The sequence below is a fragment of the Thunnus albacares genome, chromosome 23, assembly GCF_914725855.1.
Source record: "Thunnus albacares chromosome 23, fThuAlb1.1, whole genome shotgun sequence".
NCBI classification, from domain to species: Eukaryota; Metazoa; Chordata; class Actinopteri; order Scombriformes; family Scombridae; genus Thunnus; species Thunnus albacares.
Genome location: NC_058128.1, coordinates 8256578 through 8276759, shown reverse-complemented (window position 1 = coordinate 8276759; position 20182 = coordinate 8256578). Strand labels below are relative to the sequence as shown.

At 39.5% G+C, this 20182-nt stretch overlaps 1 protein-coding gene across 1 annotated transcript; it reads right to left on the bottom strand.

Moving 5' to 3' along the window:
- Nucleotides 1–1243: 1243 nt before the first annotated feature.
- Nucleotides 1244–17082, bottom strand: mtpn (myotrophin). Its single transcript, XM_044343497.1, has 4 exons — nt 16691–17082; nt 12173–12286; nt 11117–11200; nt 1244–2604 (listed from the first exon to the last, which is right to left on the bottom strand). Exons 1-4 carry the CDS (start codon nt 16760–16762, stop codon nt 2518–2520), a joined length of 357 nt encoding a protein of 118 aa, XP_044199432.1. The 5' UTR covers nt 16763–17082; the 3' UTR covers nt 1244–2517.
- Nucleotides 17083–20182: the final 3100 nt, after the last annotated feature.

The following is a 20182-nucleotide window of genomic DNA, read 5'->3' as shown; positions in this document are numbered from 1 at the left end:
ACAGGGGTGGGAGTAATTGGTATGATTGTGAAGTGGCTCGAAGATCATCAGACACAGTGATTGTTCTGTTACTGGATGGTCCATGTAGCAAACCACAGAGCCATGACATACTGAGCTTGTACTTAATGTAGAGGGGAGAACCACAGTATGGTGCTTTTCACAATAACAATATTATTCTAGATTTATGTATGGTTAGGAAAGGATGTTGACCTGGCATGCCCTTCAACAATTTCAATTTTCAGGGTACATTGTGGGCTTTAAACTGCAGTAGACAATAGTTACCAAATACAAATTTGGACATTGGCTCATGATAATTCAGTTCCACTGGACCTTATTTCATGAATGTAAAAATGTTGATGATGTAATTGTTCACAATGGTTCCACCTCTGTTATTATGAGACAGAGGTTAATCTGAGCAGTGGTCACACAAAGTGAAATGACTAAACTGACTATGACAAAGCTTGAATTTTCTGCACTGGAACTGATTGTCCCATTATAATATGAAGCTTATTTGGAATCCAGACATTCAGATAAGTCTAGTGGGAATCAAAGCCAGACTGTGATTCATAATGGAGTGGCTCGAGGTGGTAGATTGGTATGACAACAAAGATTAGTGTGCAATTTTTCGTGTTTGGGATGGAGTTACTTGAGTTCTGAAATACTGATTAGCGTGCCCAAGGCTAAGAGAATACCATAGGTACAATTTGTCAAACAGCATGATGTCCCTTGCATTAGAAATTACCTCAGTTATTTGGTTATTCATCAGATTCCATGGTAGTGGAAAGAAATGGAGGGACTGGCAGTTCTTGTCTTTGAACAATATATTGACTTTAGTGATGCAAAACAATAATAGTTTTAATTTACTAATTTTGCATAACTGGACTCCATTTACAAAAAACAGATTTACTGATAAAATTATTTTATCTATTGACTTGAGTGGCAAAGATCAACTTTACCTTGATACTTTTGGGAAACTGGCCCAAGCAGTAGTTATCTACGACATCATTATTGGGCCACACATCCCCTTAACCTGATCACATGATTGTGTCATCTTCATTTAGAGTCACATGGCAAAGATCACATGTAACAATGTGATTATTACAATATTATGATGTAGAGTTTACATATCATGTGGTAGATGGCATTGATACATCTGTGAATATCATTTTAATTATAAGGGATCAAATTTAAAAGGTTTATTTCAGTGTGTTTTCAATGAAAATAGGTTCAGATGACAAAGAAAAATTTTATAGATATTTTTATTTCTGTTTTTACAGACTTTTTGTCACAACAAAGTCAGCAAGAGCATCTTTTTTTGTCCATTACATAGTAGTAATTCATTTGAAAGCAACCAAGAGAGGACAGCGACCATTTCATAGCGTAAAAGCAGAGGCAGTTTTGACATGCAGCGAAACAGGCAGGGCTTCTAACCAAATCCAAGGCAAGGGGAACACCAATAGCCCCCACTATCCACTCTCATCTCTAACCCCCAATTTACCCATCAGTCAGAGAACCCGGAGCCCACCAATTGCAAAATAAACAGAGAGGCTGCAACAAAAAGGTCTGAAATTTTCCAGACTGAAATCTCACTCTAAGGGCGACGAAATGAACAAATTTCTAAAATTCCTTATTCTATTATGTGCTGTTAACATTGCTTCAAAAGGGTTTGAGTCAACAGATTTCAAAACTGCAACATTCAAGTCTTTCTAGTTAACCAGCATGGAGATTGGTCAAAGAATACAGAAAATCTTTTAATGCATTACTAACGTAAAATTTGTCAAAAAACACCATTTGATATGTAAGCGATACAGGGCCCAGTAGAAAAGGAAAATCTGACCTCTGCACCTCTCTCACCCAACATTACCAAAATTTTAAGATTGGATTGGAGGGACAGTTTAGTCTATTAAAAAAACTCAAGGTAGAGGAAGAGGCCACACATAATGAAAGGTTAATATAATGAAACTTTACAACCATTCTTTTCAATCTATCTAGTATAGTACAGTGCAATTACTGTTCATGATAAGATTAAAGCCCTGGCCATACAATACTTATATTGAAGTTGTAAAAAATATTAACACACTATTGATCTATCATCATTTCATTTCTTTTCAGGTTTAAGAGACAACTGCAAATGAGAGATGTGTATAAGTGCTAAGCTTTGCGTTTACGTTACAGAATCTGAATTCTAGTCTGAGCAGTGTTTTAGGGTCCAGGTGCGAGAGCGCTCCCCCAGTGTTTGGTCCCTAAGGGAGACATAATTGACATGTCCTTCTGTTAAATGGCTACAAACAGAGGCCAAAAGTAGAGAATCCTATCCCAAAAACCTGGGTGGAAAAAAAAAGTAAAGGAAAATCACTAGACAGATAAAATGACCCTTCCCAACAAACAGACAAAAGCAGTGTTAAAACAGAGGTTGATCAGGGTAAAGGGGAGAGTCCGTCTTCTGTCAGGGGACCACTGCATCCGTCTGTCTGTCCGTTCACCCACCTGTCCAGCCACCTCCCACACTGTGGTGGCTCACTTGAGCAGAGCCTTTATGGCGTCGCTCTCGGCAGCTTCAAAGGCACTGATGCCGTCTGGTCCTTTTCGGTCTTTGTCAGCTCCCTGTGGAGGAGAAGGGACATGAATATTAAATATGCTTAGTAGGTGCATCAAGTCTTCATCGCAGTATGACGCCATCTCCAATTCATCAGGACAGGGGTTAAGGTGAGGAGCAGAGACCTTAATTTATAGCCCCTTTTCGAAAAAAGCGTCCTATACCCTTTTGCAACCTAATAGCTCCAGGCACTATGCAGTCACATAACTAAACTCAGGGCCTAAAAATCCCTTTTTTAAAATTCCTGTTACAATTTCCTCCATATATGAAGGATTGTGAACATTGTACTGTATATACTGTGGTGTGACTGATGTTTGAGTGGAGGCAGAGTGTTTTACGGTTGTTAGCAAAAACACAACCTCTCTACAAACTCTATAGTTCCTGGGCCATCTCGTACTACAACGAGATCAGGAACTTTCTGGGTGCCAAGAACAATAGAGCCAAACTCAAAACCTGAACTTCTGGGTTCTGACATTTGTAATGACGCAAATGACTAAAAACCCAGGCTTGGAACATAACATTACTTGGCAGAATGTTGGTTATTTTTTAAAATAACTGTCTACTATCAATGTTTACTTAATATTTCAATTTTTAGTAGGCTTTAATGAACACAATTTCAAAATATGATAGGGAGGGCATTATAAACAGCAAAGATTACAGCTAAAAAGATGGGAAAATGACATATGGGAATGTTGACGGATATCACATATTTGATAATAGATTTGAAAGAATCTGGTAAGGTTCCTGAGTTGAAAAAGGGGTTTTATCGTGGTGGTCAACCATGTGCAATGAAGAGTCAACAGTGCAAATCAGTTGCTTGGAATGTAAACCTGCAAATGCTGGCTCTTGATGGCACCCCTTGGCAACACCTCCATCGCTTTCACAGTGACTGTCACTGTCTTTATCCAGACAGCACATGCAAAACAAATCCAGACACATAAATCCATTTGAGCTCTGAGGGATAATGGAAGGAATGTGAAAGAGACGGAGTGGACGCAATCATACGGATTACTAATGATAAAAAAACGTCTGTAAAACAAGGGAGGCAATGAGACAAGCAACATGTTAGATGCACATGTAGTGACAACAGAGGAGTAGAGGGGCATGTCGTGGAGAGACATTGCTTTGTTTGGCCTGCCAGCTTTAGCCTCTTAGCGAAAGGCTTACAGAGCCACGGCAGAGAGAGTCTATTGTTGCGTGGAGAAGCAGGGCATCAAAAACAATGTGACCCAGTTCAAGTGCCCAGCAGTGTTAGGATGGTTGTCTGGGAGCAAATTCCATGCCACAGGAGCAACAGAGCACATCCCGAGCAAGAGATTTACCAGAGCTGAGCTGGTAACCCATCAGATCTACATCTCTAATTGGTAGGGAGATGAAAAACAGAGTGTGAGAGGTTTTTGCAAATTCATAACACAATTCATATTTCTAGAAGTGTGCATCTGTCATCAGTCCAGTTGAACTATGGCAACTTGTGGCCCAAGTCCTTTACTAGCAGTATTTTACAACCAAAAACAGTAGTTTACATCAGGATTGGGTTGGTTCCCGTTTTTGCTTGTCCGGTGTACGAGCTTAAACTGGTTTGATTTTATGCGAACCGACTGAACTGGCATTGGTCATTATGAGATGTCTAAGCATCTCACACGTAGGCTCCGACCCTGACAGGACAGGCTGCAACTGTCCACCCAACTGGACACCAAAGACAAGCTGGAGGAGGTAGGCTGACTCTGGCTAATGGCGCAGATCTCACCGATAACCCAGATAAACCCGTCAGGGCTGCTTCCAGCAGTCTGAGAGCCGCTTGTGATCTGAAAACAACCCGCGGACACAAAGGGACATGATGGATCATTTTACCAGCCTGCATGGCAAGCATTGTTAGCATAGCATAGCTGTTCCATGCTACGTATAGCCGCGGTGTTTCTGGTTTAACAGCCACAAAGCACCCTAGCACAAATTTTTACATCAGCCCAACCCAAATTTAGACAAAACAGACCAAATTTTAAATGATCATACATGCATAATAGATACTTTAATACACTTATGATGACTTTGGTGTCCAGTCGTAACATGAACCATCGTCTTACCCTCATTTTATCTGTAAATACACAGAGGGTTTCTTCAGTGTCATTTATCTTGTCAGATAAAAGGCAGGACAGATTTCTGAGGGAAACCAGGGAAACCTTCTCTGATAACACTTTTTTCCTTATATAAACTGTTGTTTTATTTATCTGTAAAAACATAAGTGAACCAAGGTATAAAATAGTGATAAAGTATTAGTAGTGACAGTTTAATTTTTCCAATAGCTGCTGATTCATTCATATCAGGTACATGGTAACCAATCATTGTGCTCTCTACTCTAGTGAGTTCAGAGGGTGAAGGGGCAAACTAGGAGGAATGTCTTTTGCCCGCTCCCTTCTTTCTCCAGCTCTGGGGAAGTCATTAGAAGCTGGTTCAGGACCATACCTAGTAACTGACTCTACAGGCCTCATTTAGATAGCAGGAAACAGAATTATACCTTGACCTAAGCCCTTTCACCACAAATACCATGCTTGTCTGGGAACAAACAAGGTGTCTCCTGACAAACACAATTACATAACTTGTGTAGACCACTATATTTGAGGTGAAACAATCTTATAATGACCATTCCCTTCTCGTCACCACACATCTACGTATATTGCTCCGAACATTATTCTAGGAGGGTCCACCACAGATTGATACTCCCTGTGGGTATTTACAGTGGAGTTACAATAATAGCTCTGGCTTATACTCCTCCCTGTTACTGCTATCTCAGGATAGGCCATGCCATCCCAAATGGCCATCCAAGCACAGTGTCATACTCCTGACACCACTTACAGTAATGAGCTTTCCCTCAACTTGAATAATGACCCCTTCATGAACACCTCACTGTCTAAACATTATCCAGTCAAAGAGAAGCCGGTGGCCAAGTGAGACACAGCCTAATGAATAAGAATAGACTCCCAAGGCGTCTCCAGTCAAACCGAGATGCATCACCATCCTGGATTATGAAGCCATACAAAGCGGTGCTGGGTCAGTAACGTAATGCCACTGACCTGCCAAAGTGTCCATTAAGTTTTCATTATGCCACTAGTGAATGATCTCCTACACATAAGTTGTCAAATAATGCTTACACCCTTCTGTCTTAACACTGCTTACATCAGACTATTGACCTGCTGGCACCAGTCATACATTACCAACCTCTGAGAGGGCAGATTCTATAATGCACAGCGAAAAGGGGAAAATCAATATCTGTATTGGAACAGGCTGTCTCAGATAGGTTCTGCTTGACATACAGATTTTAGGGATGGGTGGAGAAGTGGCTCAAAAACTTAACATACAAGTTGGAATGTGTGAACAAGTCATTTTTTGGCTGAATGGAGTTTAGAGCTGCACAACAGGGCATTAATTGGCAACTACAGAGGGTAGTATTCTGTTGTAAAAGTATTTTTAAAAATTCGATTGTTGTGCAAAAGACTAATTAAATGTATGAAATTTTTATATAGTTTTCTGTGTGAAGCACAAAATGCCTTCTATACCGTCTACCATAGAGCAGAGCTGGGATCTAATTTTACTTATCATTAGTAAATCTTTCATTAATCTTACAGTGTACTTATTTGAGTAAAATTTTCAAGAACTATAGTGTGTATCCTCCCCCCAATGGAAAGATGAGGATGAGGTCTGGTAACTGGCTTTACTTCTAAAATATTACTTGTGGTCTACTCAGAAATATAAATAGACGGTGTGTTCTTTGTGTCGCAAACACACAACAACAAGAATGACACGTTATTGGGTCAGCTTTAAAAAAACAAGGCCATAATAGGAACTGACTTAACAAGCTAATACTGCATTTTTGCCTTGTCAATGGTGACAGTTCCTCACACAAGAAAAGGATGTGTGTATATTGGCGTGTGAAAATTAACTGGCCGGCCTCTACGGGCTGTAGTCAGCACTCTTGGGCAGGATCTTACTGCTGGGTCACCTATTGGGGTTAAAATGGCTTTTCATAATTTATTGCCAACAACAGCCCAGCACACAGTTGGGGGGGCAGGGGTCAGCTCCCATGATGCACCAGGGAACCAAGCCATTTTGTTTGCCAACACAAGAATGTCTGACAATCCAATAGTCACAATTCAGTACTCTCAGTGGGCTCCTTTTATTCACTGCAGTATGGTGGCTGTGGTGCTACAGGTGCTGCCAGACAGAGTGGACATGCAGCTGCACAGTCAATGATGTGGCTCTGGGACAATCTATTCATCTCATGTTAAGACACATGGTGAGTTTTCGGAGCTGCCAGGGGTAGATGTATTGAGATCTAGTCCCTGTGGTGACTGATGACCTTTTGGTTGCATCTGGGTATTAATCCTTGTTGGTGCTTAGTGGGTATGAGTACGGAGCCATGAGAAGAGCACTCACTCATATCTTTGCCTTCCACTGTAATCCCTGTTCAGATGAGCTACCTGACACAGGTCTGCCTGTCTCGTCTCCTACAATACAACAGACAAAAGCTTTTCTTTTTCTTTAAAAAAAAAAAAAAAGATCCACCCAAGGGGCTTTCATTTCCAATGCAGAGGAGGTACTAGCATGGCTTACAGGAAGATCTACTGTGTTTGTGGATATGTGACTAGTAGCAGGGGAAATAAAGAAAAATAGCTGAAGTTGATAAAAAAAAGTCTGGCTGAATCCTGTCATTCTGATGTTGGAGTGACACGTGACATAAAATGTGTCATTTAGCAGGCCATGCTTCCACATTCTTGGTAGAAGTGCTTCAAAAGAAGGCTGAGACATCTCTAAAAAAAAGTCAGACAACCCAAAAATCATTCTACCATCTTGTTATCTTAATAATAGTGCAAGTTAAACACAGCTCATACACCATAGCTGATAGAGTCTATGGTGGAAAATGCTATGATAATGAATTGAATTACTTGGCATAAAATATTCAGGGCCGATGATAACCAAACAATAGTTCAGTGTGAAAAACAGAACAATGAACCTGCCCATAATAGCTTGCCAACGTTACGTTGGCTACTTTTACAGAGAACAACTTATGGAGTAGTAAACTGTTTTTTTCTTCCTGTTGGCATTGGCTGCTTCCTTCGTTTAATCTTTGAGCCAACAGCACTGACGGGAAGCAGACAGCAGTAGTCAGCTGCCTGCAAGCTGCTGGCCGATTGCTTGCAAGACTCTGCTGGCTTGTTGATGTGAGGGCTGGAGGGTGTTTATGAAAATGGAGGATTAATACAGGCGATGCCAACAGGAATAAGTAAGCAGTGGAGTACCACGTAAGTGTCTCTCTAACCTGACATTAGTGTTTCCTGTACATAGATTACAGTTTCCTCTTTTTCAAATGTCTGCTTCCAAGTTCAGTTCAAACTGGACTGATAAATGTATCAAGTGTAAAAAATGACTTCCTTTATCGTTGGTATGAGTTTGCTTATGAATGCCCCCTTCCCCTCCTCCCATTACTTTCGTTGAGCCAAGATGATTCTACGGCGAAACAACTCTGTAGAGGAGCTTTCATTTACCCTGCCTCATTTAGCCTGGCTGGGAACAGACAGCTGCTCACTCACCCTCAGCCCCCTGAATATCTATCTCTCCATCTCTCCTTGTCATATATACATGCCAGTCTGAAACAGACTTGCATGCAAGCCATCTACATGACATCACGCAGTCCACTAGGTTATAGGTCTCTCTCCCAATTATGCTGAGTTTGTGTTATTAACTTAGTTTTAAGCCAAACAGTCAAACTGACCAACACAATGATGCTACCACATGTGACCAATATACTTGTCTTCCACTGAAACTTTATAGGTGATATGGGTCAAGGCACAGATATAAGAATAATAACATCAAATCAAGACAGTAGCAGCATAAATACCTGGTTTATTCTAATGAAACATCTGAGTGTTAAATGATACACACAAGACACAACTGAAGGAGGTTCTTAAAGACAAGAAGCTATTGTGGCCCCCATCTGTGTGACATTTATTGCCCACATGGGCATCAATTCCATTGCAGTCAGGCTCATTTGGGCAGCAGAGAAACAAAACTCTACAATCCCAGATCAACAGAAGATCTGTTGTTATTTGTATCTGACTGGTTTGCCTATACTTCTGAGTCAAACATTCAGGTAACACATGCAAAAGGAGACATTGGCTTTCAAGAAGTAAGCTCTGTTGCTGCCCAATCTGAGTAGTGTATGTGCAAGCCAGTCCGCCATCTTGGACAGCTAGGTATGGCAACACCAATTGGACAACCCACACAAACCAAGTACAATTCAGTCCTGCAGTTGAATAGTGATGGAGCTGTTACCGATAATAGGAAGAATGTCTCCAAGTTTTGTTATAAATATTATTTTACTTTATTCAAAACTAAGTTCAATGGGGATGCTATGTCAGCATTTTCTAATTATCTGGACTGTGTAAATTCAATTAGCCAGGGGGACAAGTTAATGTGTGAATCTCCAATTACTATAGAAGTTACTGATGCCATAAATCATCTTAAAAACAGTCAACTGGGAATTATGAAATCACCTCTGAATTTTATAAGCTTTTTTCTGAGTTGCTAGCGCCATTCCTTTTAGAGTATTTTCAGAGAGCACTGCAAAATCTACATTTCCTACCAGCATGACAAATTACACCCTGTGTAATTTGTCAAATACCTAAACCAAAAAAAGATTTGCTTATAATTGACAACTGGAGGCCCTTTAGTTTACTCAATAATGATTATAAATTGTTTGCTATTGTATTTGCCAAGAGATTCAAAAGTGTTCTAGACTCAATTATAGATGAAAATCAATCTGGGTTTATGAGTAAATGACATTTCCAATAACACCAGATTGTTTTTTAATCTTACTGATTATTCTGAACTGATCACTGAGGATAGTTTTATACTTTTTCTTGATTTTTACAACACCTTTGACACAGTTGAGCACCCCTTCTTTTTCTATTGTCTTGAAAAATTTGGAACAAATCAAAGCAATGAAAAAGCCTCTATACAAATGGAAACAGCTCGGTGAAATAGTCTCAAAGGTTCTGTCTAGAAAGAGGCATACGGCAAGGTTGTTTGGTGTCTGTTTACCTCTTCCTCAAGTTTTTTGTCACCATATAAAATCAAATGACTGAGAAGGTATCTCTGTTGCTGGTGCAAATATTATATTAAGCCAACTGGCAGATGGTACAGCTGAATTCTTGAGAAATGCTCTGCAGGTAAAACTTGCGATTGATGTATTTTTATTAATGATATAACTGTCAAGAAGAAAGTAAACTATTTACGCATCCTTGTAACCAAAGATCAATAAGACAGATGTCCTCTTTTCTTTGAGATCTGTCCTTGAAGGGACGTGTCCTCTTATTGAAAGCTGAAGGCATTTCTAGGCTTGTTTATGTTGCATCCTTTCTATTTCTTGATAACAAAACTGCCAAAGACTGACCAACTGCTGTTTAATGTTTTGCGGAAAAATCATATAATCTACATTTGAGAATCTGTAATTATCAATTCTTGCAAAAATGGTGGTCTTGACTTTTTGGATTACCCCACCTTGAATAACATGTTTAAGATGAACTGGTTAAAGCATTTTTTGCAAAATGACACCTCTATGTGGAACTTCATTTCCAAATTTGTTTTTGATCAAACTGGAAGACTCCCTTCCTATTGGTATGCAATTATAAAACAAATATAAAAAAAAACAGTCAGACTTTCACCAACAGGCTTTATTGGTATTTCTGTTCCGTTTGAATTGATTTGAAATAAAATTGCTATTTGACAGGCAACATAATTATAATTAAACTTAACATACTGCCATTAATATTATTACTGCTGGTTTTACTGCACTTCTGCGTCTGTTTTGCCCAAGTGGTTTTGCTGTACTTACTGTCCAGAAGGCACACCCGCTTGTGCATGCACTACTCAGATCGGGCAGCGATAAGCTCCTCCACCGACAAATGAGGCAATCTATTCGACTGTGATGGAATCGCACAAATCTGTTTTTTTTTCTGCTGGATGACATTTGTTGGAATGGACATTTATATGGTATGCTTGTTATTGAGTTGCATTACTATAGCCTATGCCAGCTGTGTCTGACTGAGTATTGTCTCTCTCCTCACAGCTGTGACTGTGTGTGCATGTGTGCACATGCCTGCATGTATCTCACTGAGGTAGCATTTAAGATAGTTCCAGAGCTAAACAACTGAGTGAGGCTGAGGTGAAGGATCGGGCAGAGAATTAGATGGAGCAAAGGTTAGTGCACCCATGAATGAAACCGCTTTAAAAACACACACACAAAGCAAGTGAACAGCAGCAATACTGTGATGCTCTATGAACATTCCAGCACAGCCTCCACAGGACTGTGTTAAAGGCCCTTTGTCCAATGAGTTACCTCATCAGCACTCATGACTCACATGGAGCCTCTGACACATCAACATGCACTGATGGGTGAAGGACACCAGGGGACTTCTGTGTGCAGATGCATGTATATGCATGAATGCATGCTCAAATCAGAGTACCAACCTTTTCTAGCAGGACCTTGACACAGGAGAGGTGACCCTCGAAACAGGCAGAGATCAGTGGAGTGAGCCCATGTTTGTCTGGGGCCTGTAGCGGGAGCGGGTGGGGAAGGCATAATTGGAAGAAAGAAAAAAAACAGAAGGATACAGATTTTTTTAGGAAAAGTTTCATACATCAGCAAATCATAGGCGCAGCCCAAATCCTACACAAAGGCACATCCCCGTTTTATCAAAATAAATTAAGAAAGATCTCCTTTGAGAGAGGTTATACTTCTCCCTTATTGTGTTCAGAAAGCAAAACTGACTTCAACACTATATTTATCTCCCATGTTTCAGTAGCTGAGCTCACTATGGAGGGCAATGGAGAATTGCCCTGTGTCTGCAGACTGGACCAGTGGGTTCTTAGATAGTGAATTAGCACTTTCGCTATTGTGGGTGCCTTGAGCATCAGAAAGCACCCTAGAAACTCTTTATAGAACACTATTAGTTTACAAATAACTATTTACAGCTTGTTCTAAATTGTTTTGTGGATTGTTTCTCCATGTTAGTGTCATACTTATCACAAATATATCACAACCCCCCCGAAAAAACGAAAAATTCATACAGCTTTGTGCATGCAATTCTGCAAGTTACTGAACAGTCATATGAGACCTTTAGAAAATGTTGCAAATTATAAAAGAGCTCCATCCAAATTACAAATGTCAATACCGTTGGATGGGTAAGTGCCCTTTAAGTGGATATGGATTAATCTCCAACCACAACACCATAAGAGACTACTGAAACTCAGGGGGCCGATCAGGCTAAATGTGAGGTTTGGTAAGCCTTATTGTTGAGAGAGAGAGCGGACGTTGGCTATATGAAAAGCATATGATGAACTAGTTTTAACAGTGATACTGCTCTTGTTCAAACAAAGTGATAACGCTCATGTAAAATCAAGGAGGCTTAGACAATGATGGGAGGTACACATGTGCACTGTTATTTTTGTGGGCACTGCTGCTCTGGGCGATAGGCAAATGGATGCAAAAAGAATGTGAGGTGAGCTGGTTGTTGTGACTCTTACATTGACATCTGCTCCTTTAGAAATGAGGAACTCTACCACATCTGTCTGACCAAAGTCTGCAGCGTAGTGCAGAGGCTTCCTCCCGCCATCTAGGGTCCGGTTGGCATCATCAGCCTGGAAAATAGAAAAATACGTTAACAGGACTGAAATAGATAAACTCAATGTTGCCATAAGCCAGCGATATGAATTAAAGGGAGATCTGAGGAACATTTTGTTACTTGAAACAGGAACATTCGCTGTTTAATATAAGCACACACTGAACTTTAGTGACAATTACATGCACGCCATCCTCTCCCTTTCAGTTCCCTGCTGTGGTGCCGTTAGACCACAGACTGTCAACCTGGCAGCCAAGAGAAAAGTCACTTTCACCACTCTTCCTCATCCCCATACCATACTAACCACACACAGAGCATTGTGTGGACCAGGTGGCCTTTCAGCAACAATACCTAATGGAAGACATATCAATCACAGCTGTGACTATCAGTTCTTCCAAAATTGTATATGATTACCTAATTGTCTGCATATGGATGGAGGCAAGAGAGGCAAAAAGCATTCATCCGCTCAGAAAATGAGTCTCCATTACAGAATGTCCAACTATTAGAGGCCCTGGGAGGTAGAGGTCTATCTTGTTACACAAGACCCTCATATGAAAACACCTGATCTGGGGATGACAGAGCTAGCTTGACTATCTGGTTGCCCTGCGGCAACTAAGAGCAAATCTAATAAAGCTGAGATGCCAGTCAAAAGGGGGGAGTAGGCAAATAGCAGAACAACAACTGTGTATTTTTAATATTATCTGACATGAGATTAGATATTGTCTAGGATTCTGGTAATCATAATATAATGATACAGCACAAACATTGTCCTTTCCTGATCCAAATTTCTTCATTACAGTTTAGTGATTCAAAACATCTGAACTTGTATAGTTTGACTGAGAGAAATCAATACTCAGTTCATCCACCTGCTACAGACCTATCGATCATTATTATCAAAATATAATAAATTCAATTTTGATGCAAATGTTCAAAAAGCTGCTTCCACAATGAACTTGGCCTTAGCTAAAGCAAAAAATTGTATGTTGTATCAAAAAATGTCTTGGTTGCACTTTAATACTGCTTAAACAGTAGTTAGTGTGTTCTATGTTTAGACAACAAAGAGAAAACAGTGAAAGGGACAGAATTAAATACACATTTTGTCTGCTGGCAAATTTTTGGCTGTGAGCTGAGTTTGCATTGAACAGTAATGTAAAAAGTTAAGTCTGGAGACCTGGATGGAATACAAAGAGGAGCTGGCTGCGGCTGCTATCTGTAACTGTGACCATGAAATAATTCAGCAACAATATCTTAATCCACACTACACCCCTGCCTGCGACTGCTACTCATTCACCTTTATCACAAACTCCACTAAAGGTCAAGTACAACACATTGAAGACTATTCTTCATTTTACACCCATCCCACTGAATCCATTAGCAATGATGGATATCAAACCTCGACCTCTTATAATAGTGTTAAATGTTACCTTCAACGACTGTGGTGCCAGTGGCTGATAAAATTGAAATGGTTTCATTTCCACCACAGGAAAAGGGATAAAGCAATGCAGTTGTTTATAACCACACTTGTGTAGACAATGAAATGGCTATGAGTTTCAACAGGACCATCAAAATGAGAAAACACTCCTAGCAGATGGAAAATTTATGCACAAATCTAACAGCCTAATTCTGCTTAAAATTCAGCAACTGTAATCACCACTGTGGAATAGTAATTAGTAACAGTGGGTTATACACCTGATAAAGCCCCAGCTTTCCAAGGGTCTAGGAATGAAGCTAGCTCTAATATGCAAATGTGTCCTGTACTGTCACCTATAATGTACATTTATGCCTTTTTCAACAATATATTTAGCTTTTTGTGACTTTGAGGTTTCAGCCAGCTCTTACTGGCTTTAAAAAAAAAAAGTGGAGAACTTAAAGTGAAACGCCACCCATAATCTATCTTAAACCATGTTTTGGTTACATTTCCATACAATGCATGTATAAACAAATTCAAGTGGAGTGCTGTACTACACTTGATTTTTTATTCCACTGTTAATACCATAAATTGCACTTGACCACAGCCTTTTAACAAGGAGAATTTTACCTTTAAGGTCTGCAGTGTTTGATGTTCAAGAGATAAATTTTGGGTATCAAAAAGGCTATTAATACTGAAAAACTTACACTGAATAAAAAAAAAAAAAATCCTGACATGTATTAAGTCATAAAAAGACTGATTTGAACAATATTGTGTCTGACATGGTTTTTCCACAAAAATGTATAATTATCACATTAAAATGACATCTACTCCTTCTCCCTCATTAAAATTTCAAATTTATGAATATGCAAAAATATTTAATTTCAGAAATTTAACTTAACAGAAAATGTCTCCTACTTCACTGTAAAGTCTATTCTCAGTGTTTGTGCACTCGAGGCTTCAAGTTTCCACATCACACTTGTGTAAGTTGAATATTGGAATAAACATATTCCAATGATAAACATTGGAGCCCTGCAGCTCACACACTGCAGGGCTCCAATGTCCACTTATAATTTATTGCACCATGGTGATGGTAAATATATTGTGTGTATGAACACAATATATTTATGTGTGTGTGTGTGTGTGTGTGTGTATTTTGGATGTATTTACATTATTGACCTTACTATTTATATTTCATATTGGAGATTTGGGTCAAGTTACTGCATCATGTGACTTGTATCATGTGTACATGTGTAAGATGGCTCCGTACGTTGTCATTAGAGTCTGAAATGTCACCTTGGAGCAATAAATTATGTGGACTTTAGAGTCCTGCACTGTGCGAGCTGTTTATATCTTTATTTTGACATTAATTAATTTTCAACCCAGCACCTGCCCTCTTTGGCTTGGGTGTGTGTGTATACTCCAAAGTTGAATATTGGACCAGGACTGACTCCAAACTATCTGTGATGTCAAAGATTAATGCTCATAGGCCCATCCCTTAAAATTGGATTTTCAATGAGCACAGAGAAACTGTCCACTTTCAGCAGATGAATGTGAAAACAGCCTTCTAGTGTTAAACTCTGCACACACATGATTCTGCACAGTGATGTTCAAACATCCAACTGAAAGAACAAGAAGAAAAACATTTTTGAATGGAGGGGGACTTTAAAATTACAAATGGGTGAAAATGAACCCAATTTTGATTATTTTAGAGAGATACTGGGCCTGCTTCAGTGACCTATATGCATCTACGTTATTTACTGTACATATGAGTATTATATTAATTTTTGGAGCAGAGTTGCATTAGAATCCGCACTTAACAGGCTGCATATACTGTACATAACCACTTACTATATGTATATAAAGTAATTTAATATTTATCTCAGCGCTCCTTGCACTATTTGTATCCTGTTTACAGTTCACAGAAACAGTTTCACCTCTGTACAGTCACTCTTACTTGTATATTTCTGAAGATTATTTGTTTTTATGTGTTGTTATACTCTGTAAGTACATTGAGAGCCACTAAACTGGAGTCAAATTCCTTGTATGTGTAAACATACTTAGCCTCTGATTGTGACTAATTAATCCACTGATTTTCAGTCAACATTTACATTTAATTACTGTACACAAGTTCTGTAACAGCAAGGGCTCTTTTAAGCTCTGTAGTGAAATCGGTGTGGCCCAACTGGCAACTCGAACTTAAGGCAAGGACTTTTCCATCAGTCTCTTCCAAAAAGGATTATGCTGGCGAGCATGGAGGGTGCTATGGGATTTGCGGTAGCCGAGCCTCCATCTCCTCGGCTACAGCTGAGACCCCCGCCCACCAGGAGCTCGGGCCCGTCGTGTGCCCCGTTAGCTCGCTAGCAATTAGCTCAACTTACCTGACAGCACGTCAACAGAAACCCATTCTAGCGACAATAATAAACATTGTTCAATAACACATGTGCTGTTAACAACTATTGTCGTTGCTGTTGCTGACACTACAATGGAGATAGCTGTTAGCGGTCTGTCTACAATGTGAAAGCACGTACCAGCTGATGCTATTGTTGGTTAGCCTACCAACAGGTTGCTCTCTGCGGAAAGTGGTAACGATAGCGTCTGCTAGCCGAACTAATCATGTTCTGCAGCCAAATTCAAGCACAGTATATTATAATGTACACGTTCATTAACGTTAATGAGTAACGTTAACGTTAAATGATGGAGGGCGAGACAATACTCATCCTCCATGTATGAATGGCAAATATATGTTGCTAACAATGCTAACTTCAGACTTGTATGTTAAGCCCTTACTAAAACGCCAACCTTGAATTGTTTCGAATTGAATTGAAGCTGTGTTAAAGCTCCACAAACTACACATAACGTTACAAATCTTAATTACCTAACATAACATTACCCAACTCCAGCTACCGTTAGCTAGCTTGCTACCTAGCCTACTAACTAGCCTTAGTTGCCTTGTCAGAAAATTGTTGAACATAACTGAACTGAATAGCCAGTCATTATCGCCGCTTGTCTTACCGTTACCAATTTGGCCTTGACCTCGTCCAGGTCCCCAGTCTTCAATGCCCACATCAATTCTTTATCTCCCATTTTTCCTGGATTTGAAAGCACAATTCACCCCGCTGCAGGTCAGTTGTCAAGTTGAATGCTGGAGCGTTAAAAGTTAGCTAGCTGGGTGGCCAAAGCTATGAAACTCTTCCTGTCGTCGCGGCGAGGGCGGTCGTAAAACTCGACTGAATGTCGTTTTAAAACTAGAGAAAGGAATTTAGTTGGGAGTGGACAGTAACTGAGACCTGCCGAGAAGGAACAAATAAAAAAAGGGGTTCAAAAGAAGTTGTGAAAGGTAAGTAGCAGAGAGGGATCCGCCTTTCTGCAAGCAAGTATTTCCGATGCCGTTACCCGGAAGTTAACATTTAAAGGCACAGCTGTTTGTTGGGCCGCTGCTCCATCGCCTGTACATCGTGGATGTATAATAAGATTCATGGTAGAAATTCACAATGTTGGTGCAGGAAATTTGCATGCAGAACAAACAAGCTTCTCCTTTTGTGAACCTGTGACCCTAAATCTGTTTTTTAAATCTCCACCGACCTCTTAAAAATGTTACATGACTGATGAGAGGGAAATATATTGTGCTAAAAAAGAGAAAAATAAACTAATTCCGTCATCTATATATGAAATGTCAAACAAAGTATGTACATATAAAGCTCTTTCCTCTGTAAGGTCATTTTTATAGTGACAGAAAAATAAATCATTGACCCAACTGTGATTTTCTAACTTATATTTTCTACATAAAATTCTCCTTTGATCTTGTGCAGGATCTTGTTTCAGATTTATTTTGCTGTCCTTCCTCTTTGCGCAGATGATTTGAATGAATATGCTCTACAGTTAAAAAAAATCTATGTATGTTGCATTTAGGTGATAATGTTGAAAGCATCGACACAGACATTTCTTGTGTCGATGCAAAACATCTGCAGTCAGTCGATAAAGACAACTTCCCCATTACTACCAAAGTATAAAAGCAGAATTTCCTTCCCTAAATGTATGACTAGAGTAGGCTAATAATAAATTGACACCAGTCCCCCAGTTATGCTCAAAAATGTACACCCAGAGGACCTGTGTCAACTGCATGAACTCAAAGCTACTAAAATAGGCAATTTCACCACAGTATCCGATATCTGTACAGTTTGGTCACACATTTCCATTTTTATTTAGCTTGCTGCTGGGTTTCTGTTTCATTCTTTTCACAAGAGAAAAAAAGGAATATGCATTTCTCTTGACTCATCTGTAAATGTTTATTTTAATCATTCAGATTTATGAAATTAATAACAATAAATAAACTGCACAAACTTTTTTGTCATATTATTCTTTATTCTTTCCTTTAAAATTTGAGAAAAAGCTCCCTGAAACAAAAAATACATTAAATTTAAATCCATTAAAACAGATTCCTGACTAGATTCCTGGAATGGAAAGTACATTATTTTGAAGTTTTATTGGTGTCATGTCAACCTGGAAGCATGGGTGCTAAACGAGCAAAACAACTGAGAGAATAGTTGAGTCAGTGTAATGATTATTTCATGTGTTGGGAGTTGCATGTTGGCTTAGTGGATAGGTCGTATCTTTTTGTCAGTTGACCTGGATGTAAGCCCGTGTGACAGCCCATTTTGCTATTACATTCTTGAACAAGACACTGAATGTCTTCAGCTCCTGATGCTGAACCTGCACTTTGACCTCCCGGGATGAGATCACTGAAGTACCCATTCACATGTATATGTATTAGAGAGTGGGAGATGGTCTCAAAGAGCCAGTGGCCCTTATGACTGATGTTTTAGCTGAGCACAGCTTGTGCATCATTATTTTCAAGGCACTCGGGGCAACAGAGGCAACCAATTCAGCACCTGTTTAAAGCAATCTGCACTTTCAGGGCCATCTCCTTAGCCGCCATTTGAAGAACTGCTCAATCAGTCCTTTGATAAATAGAAAATCGGCTGCAGAAAGACAACACAGCAAGAGAGAGGGAGGAAGAAAAAACAGTTATTACTTTGACCTGGAAAGGATCAAGGGCAGAGCAACAAGTTCAAAGGCAAATGGCTTTTTGCCATAGCTTCGCCACTGGAGCCTCCCACATCTGCTATTTCCGGTCATTTCCTGCCCCTAGCTCCCAGTGGAGCCAACTGTATACATCCTCTTAGCTCAGTTGTGTGGTGCTATCATTATATGAAATCAGCGGCCCCCTGGAAAAACCAATCTGTCCAGAGGATTAAGAGGACAATAAAAGACATCGTTTTACAGAAAATTCAATATGGCAGATGACAATAAAAATGCCTCTAATGAGATTCAACCACTCTCCCATCCTCCTTCCCATATAGCTCCCCTTTACAACATGCCATCTCCCACCTTTCACCTTCCTCACACACACACATACACATATTACAAGCTGAGCAGCGGAAACACAGGTATTAAAATCCTTTTATGTGATAGTAATAAACTGTGCTACTAGTGTATGTTGCAGGTTTTACACGGAAATAGTAATAAGAACGCAGATGATTACTGGCCAGGTTTCTCCCGCTTGTTATGCTAATGTGGCATATATGACTGAAATGAATCCCAGAATCGCAAGTTCATATGTGGCTTAAATCAACTGCTGTCCAGCCATTCATGCCTGTAATAATGATGTGTGCATACTAATGTTCTTTGGGCATCATATTAGTTACTGCTTTAGTATCTCATTACATATCTTAAAACCTACCTCTATAATGACCATTACTTAATTTGAAAATTAATAATTATTTTGATAATCAGTTAAGAATACTCATACCTGGACATATATTTTATTATCTGTAGTGAACATTTAAAATACACATGTGCAGTCTACATATCACAGCTGTAACCGTGGCAAACGTAAGCAGCTGTTAGAGCACAATATGATTTCTTTTTATGTATGGACGCCAGAGAGAGAAAAAAAGTTTCTGCCTGACAGAAATGTTAAAGTAATCTTGCCATAGGCGTGACAGCATGGCAGCTCCATTTTTCAGTCTATTAGGAACGCTGAGGCAACAGAATGACAATATGCAACTTTGTCCATTAAAAAGTCCAGAGGGGGGCTCGACTAAAACACACTCTCTCCTCCCCCAGATATTCAAAAACATTTCAGAGGACAGTACCTAATAGTCAGTGCAGATGTAGTTCTCTGTAACTACAAGGACATTCAGCCCTCACAGGTGATTTTGTATTGATATAATTAACAGACATAACCTCTGCAGTCTTTTTTTTCCACAGATCAAATAAAATCTTTTTTATGAGGATTGGAACAGTCTGTTCTCCTCACTGGGAGATTATAATTCATTCTTTAAACTTGAAATAGTACATTTAGTGTTAGTAAATGTTCATGAATGAGGAGGACACATTAAATGATGTCCAGCAGAGGTTTTGAGACATTTATGAGGACAATACTGTACCTTTTACTTTGCTACATTAAACTGATCTGACAGCTGTAATGACAAATTACTTAGA